Raw genomic sequence first — 25,755 nt, 5'->3', positions numbered from 1 at the left:
CTTTTTTTTTGAACTATATCTTTCAGTACTCAGCTGTCAGCTCTCAATCCTCCCTGATCCCCCAACTAGGTTAGGAGCCTTTACAGAGTCTCTCCCAATGCTCCAAGCAACCAGACCAAGACACCGCTCTCTGAGAATAGTTGCTCTTTTCTCCAGCATCCTTTTATAAGATCTCTAGCTGGGCGGGCTTTGCATTTGCGAAGTATCGGTGGGCGGAGCCGCTGGAGAGAGTCCGCAGTAACTCTTCCTTTTTCGTCCCCAGTGGGGCGCACCACCTCCCCGGAACGTGCGAGCGGCTCGTTGTGTTTCCGGTCGGAGCGGCCCGCGGCGCACACCAATATGGCGGCGCTGGTGGCGAGAAGTGCTCGGGACTTGCTGAAGCGCGCCGACCTCGCGACGGTCCCGCGGAGACAACGGCATAAGAAGAAATGGGTAGGTCCAGGGACTGCAGCCTCTTGCCGCCGCCCCTCGAGAAACTTTTCCAGCCCTCCCACTTCCCGCACCCTGAGTTGGGCTCGCTACTCCCGCGCCTCTTGATCGCCTTTGGCGCCTCGCCTCCTTTACCCTCGCACTTCAAGGGGCGTGACTAGGCATCTCCGCATCTCTCTCTCACATCTGTTACGTCATCGCTTCTGTCCGCCCTTTTATTTCGTCACAAGTCTTCGGCTTTCCTTAAGTTTGCAGCCTCCTGACCCCGCCCCTCTAAGTTACGTCATCAGCCCGCCCTCATTCTTTTAGTTCTGTCACCGCCTCCTGTTCCCTGGCTCGTGGTTACCATCACCAGGGCCCCCACTAACCCTTCCACTTCCCTTCTTCCCTCTCCCCCTCCCTCCCCCTCTTTCCTACCCCCCCCATGACCTGTTCTCCTCCTTTTCTGCTAGAACTTCCAGCCCGGGTGCCCTCGCCCCTCGGAAAATGTCATACTGACTTACCCTTACTTCCTGGGTCTCCGCTGCCCTCCGGGAAAGGATTCAACCCCTTCCTCACCCTTGAGCTGCCTTTGGCGCCCAGGAAAGGTTACAGCGACCACCCTCCCCGCCCTTCGCCAAACTCAGGCAAAAGGTGTAGCGACCCCTCTCCCCCCGTGGGTTCTCCCCACTTATCCAGGGACCCTTTCTTTGGTCTCACCTGCAGCCCGGGAATTTCTTCCATGACCGGCCAGCCTCTCTCCCTACCCCGACGGATTCCTTCCCCGCCCCCACCACCCACCTCCCCACCCCCACAGCCTCCCCTGCGCCCAGGAAGATGTTCTTTTGAACCTTGTTCTCCACTCCTAGGAAGGCCCTACTGCCGAGAGCCTAACCTACCAGGTTCGTCCCCTCCGAGTCCTTGCCTTGACCAGTTTCGCCTTGTGGGGTCACCCCCTGCCCGTCCACGGAGCCCTTATTGCAGCTGGATCAGTCCTCCGAGAACACCACGTCCCTGTCCCCGAGGCCCTTACCCTGACCAACATACCTACCTCTGTTACTGTGGTGGACACCCTGCAGCCCTGGTAACCAACCCGGTGACCTCCCCTCCCCTCACTCGTATGCCTTTGGAAACTGGCCCCATGATTTCATCTTCCATCAATCCTGGGGCCCAGGGCACTTACCCCATCATTTCACCTCCTCTTACTCATAGGCCCCTGGGAGCTGGCCTTGCAGTTACACCTCCCCTTGCTCACCGGCCCATGGAAACTAGACCTATAATTTCCCCACCCCTTTCTCACAGGGTTTTGGAATCTGGGCCCATGACTTCCACTCTGCTTTCTTCCTGGTCCTCAAGGAGAAGTTATAATGGCCCTCCTCTTTCCCCAGCATCTTCCCCACCTACTGGCAACTTTTACCATGGCCACCTTAAGGGTCCAGACACCTGTGAACCTAAATCACAGCTTGACCCGCCTCCTGGGAAGAGTTATTGTGGCTCCCCACTTTCTTCTCAGGCAGGTGCATCTGGTTGTCCCAGCTCATCTCAGGAGGGCTCTTATCACTATTCCCATCTCCCCCCAGAGGCCCACATACCTGCCCCTGGGAGCCCTTACTGTACCATCCACCTGCCTCCTGGGAGTACTGGCTCTCCTTGCTCACCCCAGGCCCAGGTTTCCAGGAAGCCTTGTTTTGAGTCTGTTTACTCCTGGGAGACTGGTGGGAGCTCTTATCTCTGTGTAACCCCAGGAACCACAGTTTCTGGTCCTCCTTGTCCCCAGGAACCACCTCTTCCCCTGTCCACCCACTGTCCTTATTCTGCCTTTTTCCCTTCACCTGCAGGCAACCAGTTTATATCTCCACCCCAGTCACCCCCCTGCAGAAGCTATAAGGAACCCCCTCTTCCTACCCCAGTTTGCCCCCCAACAAAGTCCCCCAAATCCTCAGAATTAAAACAGCCATGTGCTCCCCACAGATGTCACTCCCTGGTCACCCAGCACACTTCTCCTGACCAGCCCAGGTCTCCCAAGGTCAGCACTTCTCCACCTCCCTCCCGCCCTTCTGGTCCCTCTGGTCCTTCTTGTATGGTGACATCCATCACAACTTGCTCAAATCCCTGCCCCAGAGAACTTCCCCAAGGAACTACCCTGCCTACTGTGGTGCCTAGAACCCCGAGAACAGTTATCCCCACTTCCCTTCCCCTCCGCCTTCCTTGTGACCCTGTTTTCCCCAATAATTATGTTCAGACCAGCCCCCGGCCCCCCATAGGATCCCCCTGTAATACCCATGTATATTCTATGGTTTCCCCCACCCCTGATCCCTGCTTACTCCCTGGTTCCCTCAATCAATCCACAGGTCCCCTTCAGTGTCATAACCAGCCCATGGTGCCCCCCTGTGGCACCTATAGCGCTCCTAGGGGCCCACCTCAACCTCATCGCCAGCCTGTGGCACCTCCTTGTTCTACCCATATCTATTCTTTTATCCCTTTGAGAACACCCTTTGACCCTCAAAATTTACCCATTGCCCTCCGAGCCCGGGGCCCCTTGGATACCATGCCATGCGGCCTCCATGTCTACTCTGTGGCTTCTCGAGACTCCCGCAAGGAGTCCCTCCAGACCCCCTACAGCTGTCCTTTGTCTCCATCCAAGAGTTCCAGCTGTAGCACTAATGTCAGCTGTAGTTCAACTGTTGTTATTAGTGAGTGCCAGAGTAGTGACAGCCAGAGCAAGAACTCCCACCAAAGCACAAGTTGGAGCCAGAGTGAGAGTGCCCATGACCCTAGCCCAAATTGGAATAGTCAGAGGAAGGGTTTCCATCTTAGCAGAAGTCAGAGCGGAAGCAGTAATACCCATCAAAGTGTAAATCAGGATAAGACTGAGAGTCTTCAACTTGGTGAATATCAGAATCAGAGCGAAGGTACTCAATATAGCAAAAGTCAGGGCCCGATCAAGAGTGCCCTTCGTAACAAAAGTCGGAGCCCGAGCAAGAGTTCCCGCCGCAGCAAATCGCGGGACCGGAGCAAGAGTTCCAAGAGCAGCAGGAGCCAGAGCAAGAGTCCACGCCGCCGTGGCACAAGTCGGGGCCAGAGCAAGAGTCCCCACCGTGGCAGAAGTCATGGTCGAAGCAAGAGTCCCCGCCCTAACATGTCATGAGGGCAGAGAAAGAGTTCTGATCAAACCAAAAATCCAGGCCAGAGCAAAATTCATCGTAACAGCTGCCAGCTATAGCATTTGTGGCAGCTGTGGCAACCAGGACCAAATTATGGACACCTCAGCCAAGGGCTTTCTATTCTGTTTAATCTACTTCTGTGCTCTTCAAGCCTGACTCGTGTCCCTCTGCAAGCCCCTTAACAGTCATGCTAGAAGTCCCCATTTTGGTTTGTATCTCGAGGCTTCTGTGAGCTCGCCTCATCCTACCTTCCAGGAGTCTGGGAACTTTCCCAGAGTGATCCTCAGCCCTGTGATTCTGAGCATTGTGCTGTCAGTCACTGCATGACCTTAGGTAAGTTGCCCTCGTCTTCCCATCAAATGGAGAATGTTGATATTTTCTATATCCCACAGAGCTGTCTGTTGTGATGCTCACCTAAACTAGGAGAGGTGAAGGAAGGTGCTTTAGAAAGTGGAAGGACTGTTCAGAAAGAAAGCATCTTCTGTTTTGAAGTTTGATGCTTCACCCAGGGCCTCGTAGTTTCTTTCAACCTCCGGTAGGCTCCTCAGGTGTCTTCTCCAAGGCCTCAAGGAGTGCCCTCTTCACTGGTGATCCTCACAAGCTATTGTGAGAGCTACAGCTTCCTTTCACAGCACTGAGATAGAAAGGCCAGTTCCCCGCTGCTTTTCGCTCACACACGTCTTCTCTGGCTGGCAGAAATAGGATGCAAAGACAGGAGTGGGCTGGATCCACGTGTGCTCTAGGGCTCTGAGGTACCGATGGGGTCGGGCAGTAAGGAGACAGAGGCAAAATGGAAAGGCCAATCGACCTGTTCTGTTCTTTTCAGGCTGCCACAGAGCCCAAATTTCCTGCCACTCGACTGGCTCTGCAGAATTTTGACATGACCTACAGCATGCAGTTTGGGGATCTTTGGCCGTCGATTCGGGTCAGTCTCCTGTCAGAGCAGAAGTATGGTGCACTGGTCAATAACTTTGCTGCCTGGGATCATGTGAGCACTGAGCTGGAGCAGCTGAACGCCAAGGACTTTGTGAATGAAGCCGCCTTCCGTGGGGAACCAGAGCCTGAGGATGGCCAAGCTGCAGCTCCACCTGCTGCTTGGTCCTGCAGTCCAAACCTTAGATGCTTCACGTTCACCAGAGGGGATGTCAGCCGTTTCCCTCCCGCCAGGTAGGGGCGGAGCCCTGGCTGGGGCTCTCCAACATGTCAGCTGGGAGGAGGCAGGAAGAGACCCAGCTCCTGTCCTGTTTAATAGGGATCATAACGTTGCTGATATTGACTGAGTGCTTACACATGCTGGGCCTTACCTCCTTTTGTTCCGTCAACAGCCCTCCGAGGTGGGTAATGACTGGCTTTCTTTTACATTTGAGGAAAATGAGATGCAGAGAGGTTAAGGCACTTACTTGCTTTAGGTCCCTTAGATAATAAGTGGTACAGCTAATATTTAGACCCAGGTGGTCTGACCCCAGAACCTGCACTTTTTTTTTTTTTTTTTTGTCTTTTCTGCGGCTGCACCCGTGGCATATGGAGGTTCCCAGGCTAGGGGTCTAATTGGAGCTGTAGATACCAGCCTATGCCAGAGCCACAGCAACGCCAGAGCTGAGCCTTATCTTCGATTTACACCACAGCTCACGGCAATGCTGGATCCTTAACCCACTGATCGAGGCCAGGGATTGAACCCACAACCTCGTGGTTCCTAGTCAGATTCGTTAACCACTGCGCCATGAGGGGAACTCCCAGAGCCTGCACTTTGAACCTGCTCTGCCTAAGTGAGAAAAAAAAAAAACACAAAACCTCTTACATGAGCATTTACTTCGCCCTTTCCAGTTAAAATGTGTGTTATTTTCGGCTGCTTTCTCATTTTGCTCCCATCAAAGTGAGTAGGACAAGTAACCTCATGGTACCAAAGAGGAAGTGGGACTTGCCTAAGAAACGTGGCTGGCTTGGGGACACAGAGTTAGTACCAGACTGGGGAAAAAGAAAGGAGACCTTCCAGTCTTCTTATCCAATGCTCAGATGTATATGAAGTTGAATAAAAAAAGACTGTGTAATAAAATGCTTAATTTGTGCTTTAAAAATTGAGAAAGGGAGGAATTCCCGTCGTGGCTCAGTGGATAACAAACCCGGCTAGTATCATGAGGACACGGGTTCAATCCCTGGCCACGCTCAGTGGGTTAAGGATCTGGCATTGCCATGAGCTGTGGTGTAGGTCGAAGACCTGGCTCGGATCCTGAGTTGCAGTGGCTGTTGTGTAGGCCAGCGGCTACAGCTGCGATTCAACCCCTGGCTTGGGAACCTCCATGGGCCGCAGGTGCGGCCCTAAAAAAAAAGACAAAAAAAGTTAGAAAATAAAAATTGAGGAGTTCCTTGGAGTTCTCATCATGACGCAGTGGAAATGAATCCGACTAGGAACCGGGAGGTTGCGGGTTCAATCCCTGGCCTCGCTCAGTGGGTTAAGGATCTGGCATTGCCATGAGCTGTGGTGTAGGTTGCAGACGTGGCTCAGATCCAGCGTTGCTGTGGCTGTGGCATAGGCCAGTGGCTGTAACTCCGATCAGACCCCTCACTTAGGAACCTCCATGTACTGCAGGTGTGGCCTTAAAAAAAACCAAAAAAAAAAAAAAAAAAAAAAAATTAAGGAGTTCCCATCAGGGCACAGCAGAAACGAATCCAGCTGGGAACCAAGAGGTTGCAGATTTAATCCCTGGCCTCGCTCAGTGGGTTAAGGATCCAGCATTGCTGTGAGCTGTGGTGTAGGTCGCAGATGCAGCTCAGATCTGGCATTGCTGTGGCTGTGGCATAGGCTGACAGCTGTAGTTCCGATTAGACCCCTAGCCTGGGAACCTCCATATGCCACGTGTGTGGCCCTAAAAAGACAATAAATAAATAAATAAAAATTGAGAGAGGGAGAGCTCAGTGTTACTTGTAGGAAGTGGGAATTAATCTTTGATTGATTGATTCAGCAAATATTTATTGTCTACCAAATGCCAGGTACTCTTTTTTTTTTTTTTTTTTTTTTTTAAGGAGGCTGAACTCAGCGTATGGAAGTTCCCAGGCTAGGGGTTGAATTGGAGCTGTAGCTGCCGGCCTATACCACAGCCACAGCAACTCAGGATCCAAGCCTCATCTGTGACCTACACCACAGCTCATGGCAACACTGGATCCTTAACCCACTGAGCGAGGCCAGGGTTTGAACCCAGTCAGATTATGAATACTAGTCAGATTCATTTCTGCTGTGCTGCAACGGGAACTCCAAATGCCAGGTACTCTTAAGTGCACAAGTCCTCATGGAGTTTACGGTCTAGTGAGGGAGATTACTGTTAAACTATTTGTGATTGTGATAAGTGCTACAGAAGACAAGTATAGGATGCTATGAAGTCTTAATAGTTGGGAATCTAACACTGGGAACGTGAAATTTAAGCTAAGACTTGAAATCTGGGTAGGAAATATATAGCTGGTGGCATAGGGTGGGGATGAGAGTATGAGGCTACTGAAGAAAGCTGGAGCCAGATTATGAAGGCTTTACAGGCCCTATGGGATCATAGACTTTTTCTCTAAAAGGAAGCGGGAGCCATGAAAGGTTGTAAGGTGGGGAATGATATGATGGGATTTAAATTTTTACATGTCATTCTAGCTGCTGCGTGGAGAGTAGATTGAAGAGAGGCAAGGCTAGAAGCGGGGATGTGAAATAGGAGGCTTTACAGCAGCTTCCGGTTTGAGGGAGGGCTGTGTGCTTTAGAGAAGTCAGAGGTGAGGCTGGGGGTGCGGTGAGCATGTGTGGGCGTCTTGAATGCCAGGAGCTTATGGGGAAAGGGATAGTCCGGGTAACCCAGGGTTGCTTATAAATGGCTGGAATTACTAGGGAGGGGTAACTTCAGACCTCACGCCTTTTAGTCCTTATTGCCGTAAATTGCCAGTATCTGTTCCAGAGCACCACTGAAGAGGGTTTCTGGGCAGAGGAAAGGTAATAACGCACAATGGCTAGAAGAACAGGCTTTGGAGTTAAGAAAACCTAGGTTTGCAACCTATCTTTACCACTTATTTGACATATGTCATTGGATAACTGAGCCTTGGTTTCCTTATTAGGAAAATAATCTGGAAAATATTGGTGTTATTATTATTTTTTTTTTTGCCTTTTCTAGGGCCGCTCCCACGGCATATGGAGGTTCCCAGGCTAGGGGTCTAATCGGAGCTGTAGATGCCAGCCTACGCCAGAGCCACAGCAACGCAGGATCTGAGCCGAGTCTGTGACCTACACCACAGCTCTGGCAACACCAGATCCTTAACCCATGGAGCGAGGCCAGGGATCAAACCTGCAACCTCATGGTTCCTAGTCGGATTCGTTAACCACTGCGCCACGACGGGATCTCCAAAATATTGGTATTAATAGCTGACACTGGGAGTTCCCATCCTGGCTCAGCAGAAAAGAATCTGACTAACATCCATGAGGACACAGGTTCGATCCCTGGCCTCGCTCAGTGGGTTAAGGATCTGGTGTTGCCGTGAACTGTGGTGCAGGTTACAGATACGGCTTGGATCCTCTGGTGCTGTGGCTGTGGTGTAGGCCAGTGGCTACAGCTCCGATTAGACCCCTCGCCTGGGAACCTCCATATGCTGTGGGTGCTGCGCTAAAAAGACAAAAGACTATTTATATGTGTGTGTATAGCTGACACTGTAGCTCACCATGTGCCATAGTAGCTCTCTATGTGTTGTAAGCACTTGACTTCTGTTACTCCTTTAATTTTCACAATAATCCTATCTGTTAGGTACTTTTATTACAGATGAGGAAACTGAGGCATAGAGAAGTTGAGTGATATGCTGAAGGCTATACAGTTGATGAGCAACTGGGCTGGATTTGAAATCCAAGCAGTCTGGCTCTAGAATGTGGGTTCTCCTGCCTCACAGGGTCATGGTAAGGATTCAATGAAATGATGCACATTAAACAGCTAGGATAGCACCTGCAGTGTAGTGCTCCTAATCAGTGTGTCTTACTGTTGCTGTTATTCCATCAAAGTTATGCTTCAGGAAGAGCACTTTCGTCACTGTGAGGAGGGCATAGTTTGGAGCGGATTGGAGATCAGTTCAGAGGCACTGGCTTTAGGCAGATCCATGGGGGAGGACCCATGTGGTCTCCTAAGTTGCCTGAGGTCACCCTGACAGTAGTGGAGGAAGCAGCCCACTGCGTTTGCGTTGTTTTCCTTGTCTTGATGGGCTCCCTATAAATCAAGGGGATTTTTATTTATTTATTTATTTTTGCTTTTTAGGGCCACACCCGTGGCGTATGGAGGTTCCCAGGCCAGGGGTCGAATCGGAGCTACAGCTGCCAGCCTACACCATGGCAATAGCAGTGCAGGATCCAAGCCACGTCTGTGACCTACACCACAGCTTACGGCAACGCCGGATTCTTAACCCACTGAGCAAGGCCAGAGATTGAACCTGTGTCCTTATGGGTGCTAGTCAGATTCGTTGCTGCTGAGCCATGATGTCTGTCTTTTTTGTTTTTGTTTTTAATGAATTTTATTACATTTATAGTTGTACAACAATAATCACAACCCAATTTTATAGCATTTCCATCCCTCTGCCCCCCAACCTGTCTCATTTGGTACCCATAAGTTTTTCAAAGTCTGTGAGTCAGTATCTGTTCTGCAAAAAAGTTCATTGTGTCTTTTTTTTAGATTCCATATGTAAGTGACAGCATATGATGTTGGTGCCTCATTGTCTGTCTGACTTCACTTAGCATGGTAATCTCTAGGTCCATCCATGTTGCTGCAAATGCTATTATTTCTTTCCTTTTAATGGCTGATTGAGATTCCATTGTGTATATGTACCACATCTTCTTGATCCACTCCTCTGTTGATGGACATTTTGGTTGTTTCCATGTCTTAGCTGTTATGTAGAGTGCTGCAGTGAACATTGGAGTACATGTGTCTTTTTGAGTCCTGGTTTTCTCTGGATAGATGCCCAGGAATGGGATTGCTAGATGAAATGGTAATTCTATTTTTAGTTTTCTGAGGCATCTCCATACTGTTTTCCACAGTGGTTGCACCAATTTACAACCCCACCAAAGGTGTAATAGGGTTCCCTTTCTCCACACCCTCACCAGCATTTATTATTTGTAGACTTTTTGATGATGGCCATTATGGCTGGTGTAAGGTGATACCTCGTAGTGGTTTTGATTTGCATTTCTCTAATAATTAGTGAAATTGCATATCTTTTCATGTGTTTTTTGGTCATCCGTATGTCTTCTTTGGAGAATTGTCTGTTTAGATCTTCTGCCCATTTTTTGATAGTTTTTTTTTTTTTTTTTGTATTGAGCTGCAGGAGGTGTTTATAAATTTTGGAGATTAATTCCTTGTCAGTCACTTCATTTGCAAACATTTTTTTCCCATTCTCTGGGTTGTCTTTTCATTTTGTTTAGGGTTTCCTTTGCTGTGCAGAAACTTTTAAGTTTAATTAAGTTCCATTTGTTTATTTTTGTTTTTATTGTCATTACTGTAGGAGATGGATCTGAGAAGATATTACTGTGGTTTATGTCAGAGGGTGTTTGGCCTATGTTTTCCTCTAAAAGTTTTATAGTATCTGGTCTTATATTTAGGTATTTAATCCATTTTTAGTTTGTTTTTGTATGGTGTTAGGAAGTGTTCTAATTTCATTCTTTTACATGTGGCTGTCCAGTTTTCCCAGCACCATTTATTGAAGGGACTGTCTTTTCTCCATTGTCTATTCTTGTCTCCTTTGTCATAGATTACTTGACTGCAGGTGCATAAGTTTAATTCTGGGCTTTCTAACCTGTTCCACTGATCTATATTCCTGACTTTGTGCCAGTACCATATGGTTTTGATGACTGTAGCTTTGTAGTATAGTCTGAAGTCAGGGAGCCTGATTCCTCCAGCTCCATTTTTCTTTCTCAGGATGGCCTGGGTGTCTTTATTTCTAACTTGTTCCTTCTAGCCCACCTAGCTTTCTAAAACTCTAATTGGCTGATCATGTCGTTTTCTTAAAAAATTTTTAGTGACTGCACACAGGTTGTAGCCCAAACTCCTCAGCAAAGGGTTGAAGGCCTTTTACAACTTTGACTTCTGTCTGCTTTCCAACTTCAATCTTGTATCTGGTATTTCTTTTTCCTTCTTCTTTTTTTTTTTTTTTTTTTTTTTTTTTGTCTTTTTAGGGCCACACCAGTGGCATATGGAAGTTCCCAGGCTAGGGGTTGAATCGGAGTTGTAGCTGCTGGCCTATACCACAGCCACAGCAACTCGAGATCTGAGCTGAGTCTGCAACCTACACCACAGCTCATGGCAACACCAGATCCTTAACCCACTGAGCAAGGCCAGGGATTGAACCCGCAACCTCATGGATACTAGTCAGGTTCATTAACCACTGAGCCATGACAGTGACTCTTATTTTTTTTTTTTTTTTCTTAATTGTTGGCTGCCCCAAGGCATGTGGTGTTCCTGGGCCTGGGATCAGATCTGCCTGTAACTGGAGCAATGCCAGATCCTTTAACCCTCTGTGCCAGGCCAGGGATTGAATCTCCATCCAGACACTGCAGAGACACCTTGAATCCTGTGGTGCTACAGCGGGAACACCCCCCACTTTTTAAATTTTGGGGGGGGCCATGGCTTGCAGTGGCTTAATGTGGGATCTCAGTTTCCAGACCAGCTGAACCCAGGCCACGGCAGTGAAAGTGCCGTGTCCTAACCACTAGGCCCCCAGGGCACTCTCTACCTGTGTTTCTTTTTCTTTCTTTTTCTTTTTTTCTTTTCTTTTCTTTCCTTCTTTCCTTTCTTTCCTTCCTTCCTTCCTTCCTTCCTTCCTTTCTTTCTTTGTCGTTTAAGGGCCACACGCACCAGTAGCATATGGAGATTCCCAGGCTAGGGATCAAAATGGAGCTGTAACTGCTGGCTTACACCACAGCCACAGCAACGCCAGATCCAAGCCACGCCTGCCACCTACGCCACAGCTCCTGGCAACACCAGATCCTTAACCCACTGAGTGAGGCCAGGGATCAAATTCGCATCCTCATGGATACTAGTTGGATTCATTTCCACTGCAGCGCAACGGGAACTCCACACCTCGTATTTCTAGCACTGCAGGTTTCTCATTGTTTCTGAATGAAGCTACGAGTTTGCGGCTTCTGTTCTTTTGGTCTCTTTTCTTCTGCTTATAATGCTCCTCTTCCTTTTTTTTTTTTTTTAATAAGGAAACATTTTATTTTATTTTTTGTCTTTTTGCCATTTCTTGGGCCACTCCCGTGGCATATGGAAGTTCCCAGGCCAGGGGTCGAATCAGAGCTGTAGCCACTGACCTACGCCAGAGCCACAGCAACACAGGATCCGAGCCGTGTCTGCAAGCTACACCACAGCTCACAGTAACACCGGATCCTTAACCCGCTGAGCAAGGCCAGGGATCGAACCCGCAACCTCATGGTTCCTAGTCGGATTCGTTAACCACTGCGCCACGACGGGAACTCCTTTTTTTTTTCAAAATGAAGGCCTATTCCTTCATCAGACCTAACTCAGGTAACAGTAGCTCTGACAGGGATAATTGATGACGTTCTTCGCTGAATCCACGAAGCACTTTGTATCTCAGTGTGTAACCCAGTAAATCTATGTTCCTACCGCATGCCATCCACTCTTTCAGGTGTTGGGGATGTTACAGTGAACAAAGCAAGACAAAGTCCCTGTCCTCATTCTAATAGGGAGAAAGTGAAGGGGAAAGTACACACACACACACACACACACACACACACACACTCCTCTACATATAAAATGAATAATAAATGCTTTAAAGAAAGATAATGCAAGGAGTTCCCCTGTGGCTCAGCGGGTTAAGGATCCAGTGCTTTCACTGCTGTGGGTTTGGTTGCTTCTGTGGCCTGGGTTTGATCCTGGTCGAGGAACTTCCACATGCTGAGGGTGCAGCCAAAAAGAAAAAAAAAAAAGCAAGATAAGAGATTGAAGATGGAGTTCCTGTTGTGGTGCAGCGGAAGTGAATCTAACTAGGAACCATAAGGTTTCGGGTTCGGTCCCTGGCCTCACTCAGTGGATTAAGGATCCGGCGTTGCTGTGAGCTATGGTGTAGGTCGAAAACGTGGCTCGGATCTGGTGTTGCTGTGGCTCTGGCGTAGGCCAGCAGCTGTAGCTTCGATTAGACCCCTAGCCTGGGAACCTCCATATGCCATGGGTGTGGCCCTAAAAAGCTGGGAAAAAAAAAAAAAAAAAAGAAGGTGATGGGAGAAGGGGGCTTTGCTATTTTTTAGATAGAGTGGTCAGAGAATGCTAGTGCCTCTTTGATAAAGTGACTTTTGAGGAGAGACCTGAAAGATGTGAGGAAGCAGGAGCTACCGCTGTGGCTCAGTGGGTTAAAAAGCCGACTAGTTTCCGTGGGGATGTGGGTTTGATCCCTGGACTCACTCAGTGGGTCAAGGATCTGGTATGGCTGAAAGCTTCTGTGTAGGTCACAGACGTGGCTTGGATCTGGTGTTACTGTGGCCGTGATGTAGGTGGGCAGCTGCAATTCCAATTCAATCCCTAGCCTGGGAACCTCCATATGCCACAGGGTGCCTCTGTGAAAAGAAAAAAGGAGTGAGGAAGCAAATGAGGAATATTTGGAGGAAGGATGCTGCAGGCGGAAAGCACAGCAGCTACAAAAGCCTGAGTCAAAAGTATGCGTGGCTTAATTAAGGAATAGCAGGATGGTTAGTGTGGCTGGAATAGGGTGAGTTGATCTCTGTTTTATTTATTTACTTATTTATTTAGTCTTTTTAGGGCCATACCTGCAGCATATGGAGGTTCCCACGCCAGGGGTCAAATTGGAGCTGTAGCCACCGGCCTACACCAGTCACAGCAACATCAGATCCAAGCCGTGTCTGCGACCTACACCACAGCTCATGGCAATGCTGGATCCTTAACCCACTGAGCAGGGCCAGGGATCAAACCAGAGTCGTCATGGATGCTAGTCAGATTCGCTTCCACTGAACCACGACGGGAACTCCCCCCCTCCTTTTTTTTTTTTTTTTTTTTTTTTTTGATCTCTGTTTTAAAAGATTGCTCTGGGAGTTCCCATCATGGCTTAGCTGTAACGGACCCAACTAGTATCCACGAGGACTCGGATTTGATCCCTGGCCTTGCTCAGTGGGTTAAGGATCCAACGTTGCCATGAGCTGTGGTGTAGGTCATGGACACAGGTCAGATTCAGCCCCTAGCCTGGAAATTTCCATAAGCTGCGGGTGCGGCCCCGAAAAGACACACAAAAAATCAAAAATAGAGAAAATAAAAGGCTGCTCTGACTGTTGTGTATGTGAATGAGTGAGTACGGGTGAATGCGGGTCTGAGAACTGAGCTTTTGCCGAGTAGAGCCCAGTAGCCCCTGAACATGTGGAATTGGTGACCTTGACTTGGGTGGGTCTCCTGACTTGGAATTTGACTCGGAGGTGGTTCCTCTCTTCTAGGCTTGGCAGCCTGGGTGTCATGGACTACTACCTGATGGATGCTGCCTCCTTGCTGCCTGTCCTGGCCCTCGGCCTGCAGCCTGGTGACACTGTGCTGGATCTATGTGCAGCCCCTGGGGGAAAGACACTAGCAATGCTTCAGACTGGCTGTTGCCGTAAGTCAGGGGGCTGGGGGCTTGGGCAAGGAGGGCTCCCCCTCATCTGGTCAGAGGTGCACTGAGTGGAATGGTCAGAGGTGAGATAGTGCTTGCTTGCTAAACTGGTGTATTTTCTCTTTTCTTAACCCACTGAGTGAGGCCAGGGGTGGAACCCAAATCCTCACGGGTACTCTTCTGGTCCTTAACCCACTGAGTCACAGTGGGAACTCCTGTTGGGTTTTTTCTGTTTGCAGTTATTTTTTCTCTTTCTCTGTCACTTTGCCAAGGATGATTGCTGAGCAGAGCAAGGTCTCTGAAGGCTGATTAAAGTAGGGCCCTGATTAATCTGCTCCACGATGCTTTCACTCCTCTGTGTCTGTTTACTTTGTCTCTAAAATTAACTTCTATTTTTTTAGCTTGCCAGCTAAAGCGATAAGATCTGGCTGCAGCAGCCCCTTCTAGCTTCAGTGTGTCATTCTTCCCCAGGCTTTAGGTGCTTTAGCCACATCCTGCTGCTCCCCTCCTACTCTGAATGAGCCTTCCTCTTTGCTCAGGTCACTCTAGAATACCCCCACCCTATCTAGCCGGTCTTCCCCCTTTTAGCTTTCAAGCCTTAGTTCAAGTGTGCCACCTCCTGGGGGTCTTCCCTCATGACCTCTGCTGGCCAGTTGAGAAGTGGCACCTCTGTCTCCTTGCTCCCGCGCTGTGGGCATCAATCACAGTAGTGTTACATCGGAGTTTTACTGGGCATGCATATTCCTCCTCCTCAAGATCATGAATTTCTTGAGGACAGGCCCTAGTCTTGCACGGTAGTCTAGCCCAGCCTGGGCCGCGTACATTTTAAGTGTTCAGTTCACTTCAGCCATCTTTTGGCTGACATCCTGCTTTAATATAGGCAATAGTTTTTCCTTGGGGGCCTGAGAAATATCCACATAGGGGCTGTGATTTTCATACTGACCCTGGAGCTCAGCCAGGCTTTACTTGCCATGCGTTCTAGCCTTTTTGTTGGGCCTGGACCTTTCTTTTCCAGTTCTCATCAGCCAGCTTGCACAGTTTGAGTTAACTTCCAGCCTTAAGGTAGGCCCTATGGGTGAGTGGTGCAGAGAGGTACCACATTGGATCTCTGCCTTCTGGAAGTCTAGAGGGAGGGGGGGGGATGTCGATGTGGCTTAATGGGTTCAGTGCAAGGGGTTGTGTGCTGGGCTGGGCTGATCTGACTGAGTGCTGCGGGAATCCGTCAGAAGGGGGAAGGAATGAGATAGGGTTCCTTGTACAATGAGGAACTTGAACTCAGAATCGGTAAAAGGACCAAGGAGAGGTATTGAGAGTTGCTTTTCTAAGATATCCTGAATTACAAACACCTCACCGTCATTCCACATCCTTACTCAGGTGACTCTGGATCCCAAGGAGACAGGGATTTTAGGGCAAGAAGGGAACTTAGCGTTTACCAAGTCCAGCCCTCATATTTTACGGCGCGGGAAATTGAGCCTCTGCCCTCTGGGGTCTACATTGATTGACTGTGCCCGAGACTCGCTCTGACTCTCCATCAGCACCATTGCCGGTGGGATGTTTTCTTGTGCTGTGGCCTCTGCAGTTTCTTATTCCTTCAGGCGTAAGATGTTCATACTACTCCAAACATCTATGGATCAATGCAATTCCTGTCAAGATTCCAATGGCATTTTTTACAGAAGTAGAAAAAACAATTCTAAAATTTACACTCCCACAGGCAATCTCGCCGCCAATGATCTTTCCACGTCGCGCACAGGCAGGCTGCTGAAGGTCCTTCACAGCTACGTGCCTCAAGATGTCAGGGAGAGGAATCGAGTTCGAGTCACATCCTGGGATGGCAGGAAGTGGGGCGAACTGGAAGGGGACACCTATGACCGGGTAAGTGATTCCTGACCTAGGACATCCTGTTGTCCCAGGTGGATATCCCCCATCCTGGCTCTAGGCCAAGAGGCGGTAGGGTCTAGCCCTGTAGATATCGACCGAGGTTACTAAATCACTCTCTGGAGGCTAAATCAGTTTCACTTCTACTGGCAATGAATAAGAGTACTCTTTTCAGGAGTTCCCACTGTGGCTCAGTGGGTAAGAACCCAACTAATATCCATGAGAATGTGGGTTCAATCCCTGGCCTCGCTCAGTAGGTTAAGGATCCGCGTTGCCAGGAGCTGCCGTACAGGTTGCTGATGAGGCTTGGATCAGGTGCTGCTGTGGCTGTGGCGTAGGCCGGCGGCTGAGGCTCCAGTTTGACTCCTAGCCTGGGGACTTCCATATGCCGCAGGTGCAGCCCTAAAAAACCAAAAAGAAACAAATGAAAAAAAGAGAGTACTGTTTCCTCCTATCTTGCCACCACTGCTTTTGTTCAACTTTTTGGTTTTTGCCAAACTGAAACCATCTAATTTACACTTTATTGCTATGAATGAGGTTGAAAATCATTTCATATTTTAAGTTATTTGTATTTTCTTTTAACTGGCACCTTCTAAAAGTGTTTATTTAAGCTGTGGCGCAGGTTACACCTGTGGCACGGGTTTGATCCCTGGCCCAGGAACTTCCACATGCTGTGGGTGCATCCAAAAAAGAAAATTATTTGAGGAGTTCCCATTGTGGCACAGTGGAAACGAATCCGACTAATACCCATGAGGTTGTGGGTTTGATCCCTGGCCTCACTTAGTGGGTTAAGGATCTGGCATTGCCACGAGCTGTGGTGTAAGTTGCAGATGCAGCTTGGATCCTGTGTTTCGGTGGCTGTGGCTGTGGCTGGCAGCTGTAGCTCTAGTTGGACCCCTAGCCTGGGAACCTCCATATGCTGCAGGTGTGGCCCTAAAAAAGCAAAAAAGAAAGAAATTACTTAAAACACATACTTCTCGGGAGTTCCCTGGTGGCCTGGTGGTTAGGACTCAGTGCTTTCACTGCTGTGGCTCAGGTTCAGTCCTTAGTGTGGGAACTGAGATCCCACATCAAGCTACTATATACCGCAGCCAACCGCTCCCCCCAAAAAATATATATAGTTATTGTCTCTGTGTTGCCATCTGACGCATTTATCTAATCCGTCTAGTTCTTACCATCTTGCCTCAGCCACCCTAAGAAATTAAAAGACCAGGAGTTCCCGTCGTGGCGCAGTGGTTAACGAATCTGACTAGGAACCATGAGGTTGCGGGTTCGGTCCCTGCCCTTGCTCAGTGGGTTAACGATCCGGCGTTGCCGTGAGCTGTGGTGTAGGTCACAGACGCGGCTCAGATCCCGCGTTGCTGTGGCTCTGGTGTAGGCCAGCAGCTATAGCTCCGATTCGACCCCTAGCCTGGGAACCTCCATATGCCGTGGGAGCGGCCCAAAGAAATAGAAAAAAAGACCAAAAAAAAAAAAAAAAGAAAAAAGAAATTAAAAGACCAAAGCTTATGATAGAATCCTTTATGCCTTGAGAGACCTGCTTCCTATGTGTGTGGGCATCTCCTATTCAGCTGTTTCGGCACAGAGGCAGCAGAGCAGAGTGGAGAGAACATGACCCCTGCTGTTGGCCTACGTTGTTTTTGAGTCACAAGGCTGCTGCTTATCGATGTTGGGAAAGCTGCTTGATCTCCCTGAACTTTGGCCTCTTCATGTGTAAAATCGGAGAGACTGCTGTACAGACTGTTGGGGGAGTTCAGTGAGCACCTCCAGGGAAAGTGCTTAGTGTAGCAGGTGGCCGTGCCGATTAGGCAGGTAGCAGCCGTCATCATTATTTAGCCTGCGTGCTCATGCTTCCATTGATGGGGACTCACTGAGGCTCGGGGGTGGAACACCTCTGATGTTAGAAAGTTCTTCCTCTTACTGACTTAAAGTCTGTAAACTGCATGTTGTTTGGATGAGTACAAGGATTCTGGCCGGACTGCAGCCCTGGTTCCGTCACTCACCAACCAGAGAAGTTTGTGCAAGTTAACCTTTCGGTTTAAGCTTCAGCTTTTTCATCTGTAAATAAGGGTAATAGTGGTGTCTATCACGTAGGGACATTAAATTTCCACTGAGCCACAACGGGAACTCCATCTTTTTACCCTCTTAATGATAAAACAAGAGGGGTGTTTTTTTTGTTTGGGGTTTTTTTTTGCCACGCTCACTGCATGCGGAAGATCCAAGGCTAGGGATCTAACCTGTGCCACACAAGAGACAATGCTGGATCCTTAACCCACTGAACCACCAGGGAACTCCTATTGAGGTCTTTTTAAAAATTAAGGTATAACGGAAGAGTTCTTGTTGTGGCTCAGCAGTAACAAACCTGACTAATATCCATGAGGATGTAGGTTTGATCCCTGGCCTTGCTCAGTGGGTTAAGGATCTGGGGTTGCCATGAGCTGTGGTGTAGATCAAAGACGTGGCTCAGATCTGGCATTACTGTGGCTATGGTGTAGGCTGGCAGCTGCAACTCCGATTCAACCCCTAGCCTGGGAACTTCCATATATGCTGCGGGTGTGGCCCTAAAAAGACAAAAAAAAAAAAAAAAAAAAAAAAAAAAAATATATATATATATATATATATATATATATATATATGAGTTCCTTTGTGGCATAGCAAGTTAAGGATCCAGTGTTATCACTGCTGTGGCTTGGGTTGATGCTGTGGCATGGGTTCAATCCCTGGTCTGGAAACTTCCGCATGCCACAGGTATGATTAAAAAAAAATATGTCGGGAGCTCTTTAGTTGTCTAATGGTTAGGACTCAACGCTTTCACGGCCATGGCCCAGGTTCAGTCCCTGGTCTGGGAACTGAAATCTCTAATCAAGCTGCTGCATGCCAGGCCACCAAAAAAAAAAAAATGTAATTGACATATAGTGTTGTGTTAGTTTTAAGTGCACGCCACAGCTCACGGCAACGCCGGTTCCTTAACTCACTGAGCAAGGTCTCATGGTTGCCACTCTTTTCTGCTGAGCCACGACAGGAACTCCAACAGGCTTTTTTCTTGTCATGAGAACTTTTTGTTTTGTTTTGTTCTGTTTTGTTTTGTTTAGGGCCACACTGCAGCATATGGACGTTCCCAGGCTAGGGGTCAAATTGGAGCTACAGCTGCCAGCCTACACCACAGTCACAGCAAAACCAGATTTGAGCCATGTCTTCGACGTATACCACAGCTCACGGCCATGCTGGAGCTGAGCAGGCCAGGGATTGAACCTGTATCCTCATGGATGCTAGTCAGATTCGTTTCTGCTGAGCCAGGACGGGAACTCCTATGAGAACTTTTAAGATCTCTCTTAGCAACTTTTAAATATACAATACAATATAGTATTGTTAATTGTAGTCATTATACTATACATTATATCCCCAGGACTTACTTCTTTATAACTGGAAGTTTGTACCTTTTAATCATCTTCACCCATTTTGCCCACTCTCCACCCTCTGCCTCAAGTAACCACTACTCTCTTCTCTGTGTCTATTAGTAGTTGGTTTTTTTGTTGTAGTTTTGTTTTTTAGATTTTGCATATAAGTGAGTTCATATAGTATTTGTCTTTCTCTGTCTGACTTAACTTCACTTAGCATAATGCCCTCAAGGTCCGTCTGTATTGTCCCAAGTGGTAGGGACTCAGTAGTATTCAATTATATATATATATACATATACATATATACATATACATATGCCACATTTTCTTCATCCACCCATCTGCTGATGGACGCAGATTGTCTTCATGTTTTGGCCGTTGTAAATAAGGTTGCAGTGATCATGGGGGTGCCGATGCCTTCAAGATAAAGAGTTTTTGTTTTTTTCCGGAAAAGTACCTAGAAGTAGAATTACTGGATGATATGGTAGCTCTAGTTTTAATTTTTTGGGGGGCTGTGCCCAAGGCATATGGAAGTTCCCAGGCCAGTGATGGAAGTTACACCACAGCAGCAGCCCGTGCTATTGCAGTGACAATGCTGGATCCTTAACCCATTGCAGCACAAGAGAACTAGTTTTAATTTTTTAAGGCGCCTCCATAATGTTTTTCATAGTGGCTGCACTTATTTACATTCCCACCTCATCTATTGAGTTCTTAATTTTAGTTATTGTATTTTCCAGTTTTAGAATTTCTGATTCTTTTTTTTTTTTTTTTGTCTTTTTGCCTTTTCTAGGGCCGCTCCCATGGCATATGGAGGTTCCCAGGCTAGGGGTTGAATCGGAGCTGTAGCTACCAACCTACACCAGAGCCACAGCAACACGGGACCCAAGCCGCGTCTGCAACCTACACCACAGCTCACGGCAACACCGGATCACAACCCACTGAGCAAGGCCAGGGATCAAACCCGCAACCTCTTGGTTCCTAGTCAGATTCGTTAACCACTGAGCCAGGACGGGAACTCCAAGAATTTCTGATTCTTTAAAAAAAAAATTCTAGCTCTGTAGAATTTAAAAATTATAAAATATTATGTCTTTTCCTCTAAAATATTATGTCTTTTCCATATTAATCATGACTGTTTTAAATACTGGAGTTCTCTTGTGGCACAGTGGGGTAAGGGTCTGGCACTGTCACTGAAGTGGGTTGCTGTTGTGGCCTGGGTTTGATCTCTGGCCTGGGAATTTCTACATGCTGTTGGTGTGGCCAAAAAAACAAAAACAATTAGAATAATTTTTTTTTCCTTTGTGTGTGTGTGTGTGTGTGTGTGTGTGTGTGTGTGTGTGTGTGTTTAGGGCTGCACCTGCAGCACATGGAGGTTCCCAGGCTAGGGGTCGAATCAGAGCTGTAGCCATCAGCCTACGCCGCAGCCGTAGCAATGCAGGATCCAAGGTGCATCTGCAACCTACACCACAGATCACAGCAATGCCGGATCCTTAACCCACTGAGCGAGACCAGGGATCGAACCCACATCCTCATGGATGCTAGTCAGTTTCGCTAACCGCTGAGCCACGATGGGAACTCCTTTTTTCTCTTTTTGTGGCCGCACCCATTGCATAATGAAGTTCCTGGGCTAGGGAACCACAGCCACAGCAACGCAGGACCTGAGCTGCATCTGCAGCTCACGGCAACAGTGGATCCTTAACCCAGTGGGTGAGGCCAGGGGTAGGACCCGAATCCTCATAGACACTGTGTTGGGTCCTTAACCCACTGAGCCAAAACGGGAACTCTGATAAAGCCTTTTGTTTGTTTGTTTTTGCTTGTTTGGGTTTTTGTTTTGTTTTGTTTTGTTTTTTATGGCTGCACTTTTGGCATATGGAAGTTCCTGGGCTAGGAGTCATTCAGAGCTGCAGGCCTATGCCACAGCTACAGCAACACTGGATCTGAGCCACATCTGTGACGCTGTGCCACAGTGTTCCAGAATTCCTCCTAGTGTTAGTAATTTTTCTGTTTGATTGCAAGACATTTGTATAAAAAACTGTAGGGATAAACTGAGGCTCTAGATTATGTTTTTTTTAAGGGCTGAACCCTTGGCAAATGGAATTTTCCAGGCTAGGGGTCACATTGGAGCTGCAGCTGCCATCCTATGTCGCAGCAACTCGGGATCCCAGTTGCATCTGCAACCCACACCACAGCTCATGGCAACACCGGATCCTTAACCCACTGAGCAAGGCCAGGGGCCCGCATCTGCATCCTCATGGTTCCCAGTCGGATTTGGTCCTGCTGCACCACAGTGGGACCCCTAGGTATGTTCGTTTAGAGAGGATTTGTTTTTCCTCAGGCTGGCAGTTAACATCAGAGCAGATCTTCTTAATTTAGTCAGAAACTAGGCTGATTCAAAGCTGGAGTTTGGGAGGGCTGTTCTATTTCCAGTTAACCTCTATACCTTGAGGTATTTAATTTCAGGGGCTCCAGCTCAAGGAATGAGGTGGTTCTTTCTTTCTTTTTTTTTTTTTTTTTTTTGTCTTTTTGCCTTTTCTAGGGCTGCTCCCGCGGCATATGGAGGTTCCCAGGCTAGGGGTCGAATCGGAGCTGTAGCCACCGGCCTACGCCAGAGCCACAGCAACGCGGGATCTGAGCCGCGTCTGCAACCTACACCACAGCTCACGGCAACGCGGGATCCTTAACCCACTGAGGGCGGCCAGGGATCGAACCCGCAACCTCATGGTTCCTAGTCAGATGCGTTAACCACTGCGCCACAATGGGAACTCCTGAGGTGTTTCTTTACTAGGACCTTCTACTTCGTGGTGTGGACTCTGTCTTGTTTTTGGTTTTGTTTTGTATTGTTTTTGGGCTGTGCCTATGGCATGCAGCAGTTTCTAGGCTAGGGGTTAAACCTGTGCCACAGCTGTAACCAGGGCTGCAGCAGTGACAGTGCTGATCCTTAATCTGCTGAGCCATGAAAGGGAGCTCCCTCCTTGCTGTGGACTCGGAACTCCATTTTTTTTTTTTTTAATGGTCTCACCTGCAGCATACGGAAGTTCCCCAGCCAGGGATTGAATCTGAGCTGTAGCTGTGACTCACTGGATCCTTGGACCCACTGCACAGCCAGGGGTCGACTCCCTGTGTCCTCAGCAACTGGGGCTGCTGCAGTTGGATTCTTAGCCACTGCTCCACAGCAGGAACTCCTCTGAATTCCAGGTTTTTTTGTTTTATTTTTTGTCTTTTGCCGTTTGTCATTTTAATTCTGCAGCTGCAGCATATGAAGGTTTGCAATTATAGTTATTCCTATGTTGGTTTGGTTTTTTGACCAGCCGTGGGTATGCCTAGGTGTACTGCTTTCCCACTTACTGTTTTACACTTGTTCACCAGGTATTTATTTATTTACTTTTTAGGGCCACAGCCCCAGCACATGGAGGTTCCCAGGCTAGGGGTCCAATCGGAGCTACAGCTGCCGGCCTACACTACAGCCACAGCAGGGAGGGATCCAAGCCGCACTGCGACCTGCACCACAGCTCAGGGCAACGCCGGAAACTTAACCCACTGAGCAGAGCCAGGGATTGAACCTGCAACCTCATGGTTCCTAGTCAGATTCGTTTCCCCCGTGCCACAACGGGAACTCTGCTTGTTCACCAGGTTAAGGTGAAGATCTTTGTCAGGCACTCTGTAATGGGAGGATGGGCAGGGGGAGCATTCAGGGGCCAGGCTAGGCGCCCAAAACAGCCTTGGCCGAAGGAGGAGGGGCTGGTAAGGAGTCTTAACACTTTACCCTTGAACCCTCCTGGGCAGGTGCTGGTGGATGTGCCCTGTACCACAGACCGCCACTCCCTCCATGAGGAGGAGAACAACATCTTTCAGCGGTCGAGGAAGAGGGAACGGCAGATGTTGCCTGTGTTGCAGGTGCAGCTTCTCGCGTGAGTAACAGATACACAGAAACTCAGGACTTGGGGCCAGCGTGCTGGGAGGGCGTGGGGGAGTTGGGTCTGGGGAACCGGAAGCTCTTGCCAGGATCGTTACCAGAGGGGTCTTCCGGCTGGGAATCTGCCTGGAGGAGACAGACATCATGGACGGTCCTCTGGAACATAAAAACACCATGCGGTGGGACATACATAGGAGAAGGGGCTACAAAGCCGCACTCTGACCTCCTTGCGAGTCCCTGTGTCAGTGAGCAGCACAGTTTGAAAAATAATTACTGAGCGGAGGTCCTGTCATGGCGCAGTGGAAACAAATCCTACTGGGAACCATGAGGTTGTGGGTTTGATCCCTGGCCTCACTCAGTGGGTTAAGGATCCAGCGTTGCCGTGAGCTGTGGTATAGGTCGCAGATGCGGCTCGGATCTGGCGTGGCTGTGGCTGTGGTGTAGGCCAGCGGCTACAGCTCTGATTGGACCCCTAGCCTGGGAACCTCCATATACTTCGGGTGCAGCCCCAAAAAGACACACACACACACAAGAAAGAAAAATAATTACTGAGGTCAAAGCTCCGTAGAACTGGGGTAAGGGTTCAGTCCATAGCTGGCATCAGGGTTTTGTCCGTCACCAGAGACAAAGCTTGGGGGACCATTTGAAGAAGGCTTCCGGAGGAGAGCCCATGGCGTAAGGTTGAGTTGCTCTCTTCCTTGAGACCACTTTTCAGGTGGTGTCATTGGGCGAAGGACTTCAGAGGCCAGCACGGCTCCCTATCCCACCGCAGAACCCCCTGTCCTTCCAGCTCCTTCTCTTGCCCTTCTCCTTCTGGGAAGCTCACTAGTCACTACTTCTCTCTCTTTCCGGTTACAGGGCTGGACTCCTTGCCACCAAACCAGGAGGCCATGTTGTCTATTCCACCTGCTCACTCTCCCACTTGCAGAACGAGTATGTGGTGCAGGGCACCATCGAGCTCCTGGCCAATCAGTACAGCATCGAGGTTCAGGTGGAAGACCTGACACACTTTCGAAAGCTTTTCACGGACACCTTTGCTTTCTTCCCAGCCTGCCGGGTTGGGGAGCTGGTGATCCCAAACCTGACGGCCAATTTTGGGCCTCTGTACTTTTGCAAAATGTGTAGAAAGACATAGCATCCCCTGTTCCTGAAATCCTGGTCTAGGAAGACAAAGGGTGCGCTCTTGTGGAGGCACCGGAAACTGAGACCATTGGCAGAGATGCACTCTGGCCTACCTCCACCCTGTTCAGGTCTTTCTATGACAGTTCTCAGCAATAGGAAGTAGGAGTGTTTCTGTCCCCTGCTCTCCAATTGTGGAGCATTAGCAGGTTTCTTATTTATCACACCCTACTTCCAACCCCACCTCCCCTCTCTGAGGCTGTGCTAAAGGTTCCTGCCCCATTAGGGGCTTCCAAGGAGGAATCAGTGTGCAGGCCCATTCTTTAAGCTGTAAACTTGGGAAGAAGCATTTAGCCAATAAAACTGTTGAAGGTCCATGGAGCTGGGGCTGTAGTTGAGGGGCTTCGTGTCGTCCAGGTATCGTTAGTTCCATTTGTACCACAGCTGCTGCTACTGAGCACTAGCTCCCAGGTACCCGAAGCCCGGGACCTCAGCCTTGTTGTGGGCCTCTGGTTTCAGAGCCCTCTCACACTTGAGGTGAGTTCTGCATGCTCCGTTGTGAGTAGCCGAAGGGCCTAAACAAGCCTACCAAGTTTCTCCATATGGCCCATGATCTAATCTAAGGAACAAGTAACTAAAAATGTTAAGCCAGTGCATAATAATCTGCTTACTTACGCAGAGAAAGCTCTCGAGCTGAATAATTCCAGCCATTCCTCCTGCTGTCAACAGCGCTGCTGCCCACAGTGGCTGGAGAAGCTGCTTCTGCCACACAGCTGTGATACTCTTTTTGTTTCTTCCATTGTCCACTCTTCTGGCGATATTCCTCCAGCTCCTCTAGGACAGGTGGCCAGGGAGCTACCGGAGATGTAGCATTTGGAATTGAGCAATAATAAGGCCTCTTCGTACTTCAGCCTGGCAGCTTTCCTCTTATTTTCTGAGTGCCTAGGAATTGCCTAATGCCTTGTTTTATTATATTCATTGTTTTGCTTTGTTTTTAACTTGTTCCTGGCCCATGGCTGAGCTCTGGTGCCAGTGCTCTGGCCAAACCTCAAATCCCTCAGGCTCCCCTCCCAGCATTACAGGGTCTCACCTCACACCGTGTGTGTTTGGGGCAACATTACATCATTCGATGCCTGACTGCTAGTCATGTTGGTTTTGTAACTTTAGCACAAAGAAGGCTGTCTTTGTGTAGGGATATTAAAAATTGCTTATGGTCACTTGCAGATACTGCTTTTTTTATTAAAAAAATTTTTTTTTCTGGAAAACTGATTCTTGTGCAGAA

The 25,755-nt window shown here is 48.7% G+C and overlaps 2 protein-coding genes across 6 annotated transcripts; both read left to right on the top strand.

The window, feature by feature from the left end:
• The first annotated feature begins 302 nt into the window (after nt 1-302).
• On the top strand, nt 303-25,738 carry NSUN4 (NOP2/Sun RNA methyltransferase 4). Of its 5 annotated transcripts, XR_014808423.1 has the most exons (7): nt 303-432; nt 4,399-4,739; nt 14,020-14,174; nt 15,883-16,043; nt 21,547-21,741; nt 23,225-23,349; nt 24,213-25,738. XR_014808423.1 is itself a non-coding variant. In XM_003128022.5 (6 exons), exons 1-6 carry the CDS (start codon nt 340-342, stop codon nt 24,487-24,489), a joined length of 1,152 nt encoding a protein of 383 aa, XP_003128070.3. In that variant the 5' UTR covers nt 303-339; the 3' UTR covers nt 24,490-25,738. The 5 variants fall into 5 exon arrangements, 2 of the variants coding, with proteins under 2 accessions (XP_003128070.3, XP_084821330.1); XR_014808424.1 differs by lacking the exon at nt 21,547-21,741 and having other exon boundaries at nt 15,883-16,906; nt 22,887-23,349; nt 24,213-25,696; XM_003128022.5 differs by lacking the exon at nt 21,547-21,741.
• On the top strand, nt 766-3,853 carry LOC146402998 (sperm head and tail associated protein-like). Its single transcript, XM_084965209.1, is given in 2 exon segments — nt 766-2,093; nt 3,238-3,853. Coding segments are annotated over 2 exon segments (1,731 nt in total). The 5' UTR covers nt 766-853; the 3' UTR covers nt 3,729-3,853.
• Nucleotides 25,739-25,755: the final 17 nt, after the last annotated feature.

The sequence above is a fragment of the Sus scrofa genome, chromosome 6, assembly GCF_054392235.1.
Source record: "Sus scrofa isolate SSC_HxYL_T2T_F1_AM1 chromosome 6, Sscrofa_HxYL_maternal_Yorkshire_Landrace_v2.0, whole genome shotgun sequence".
Classification (NCBI taxonomy): domain Eukaryota; kingdom Metazoa; phylum Chordata; class Mammalia; order Artiodactyla; family Suidae; genus Sus; species Sus scrofa.
Note: the sequence above shows the minus strand (reverse complement) of the source record. Positions and strands in the feature narration are given on the sequence as shown.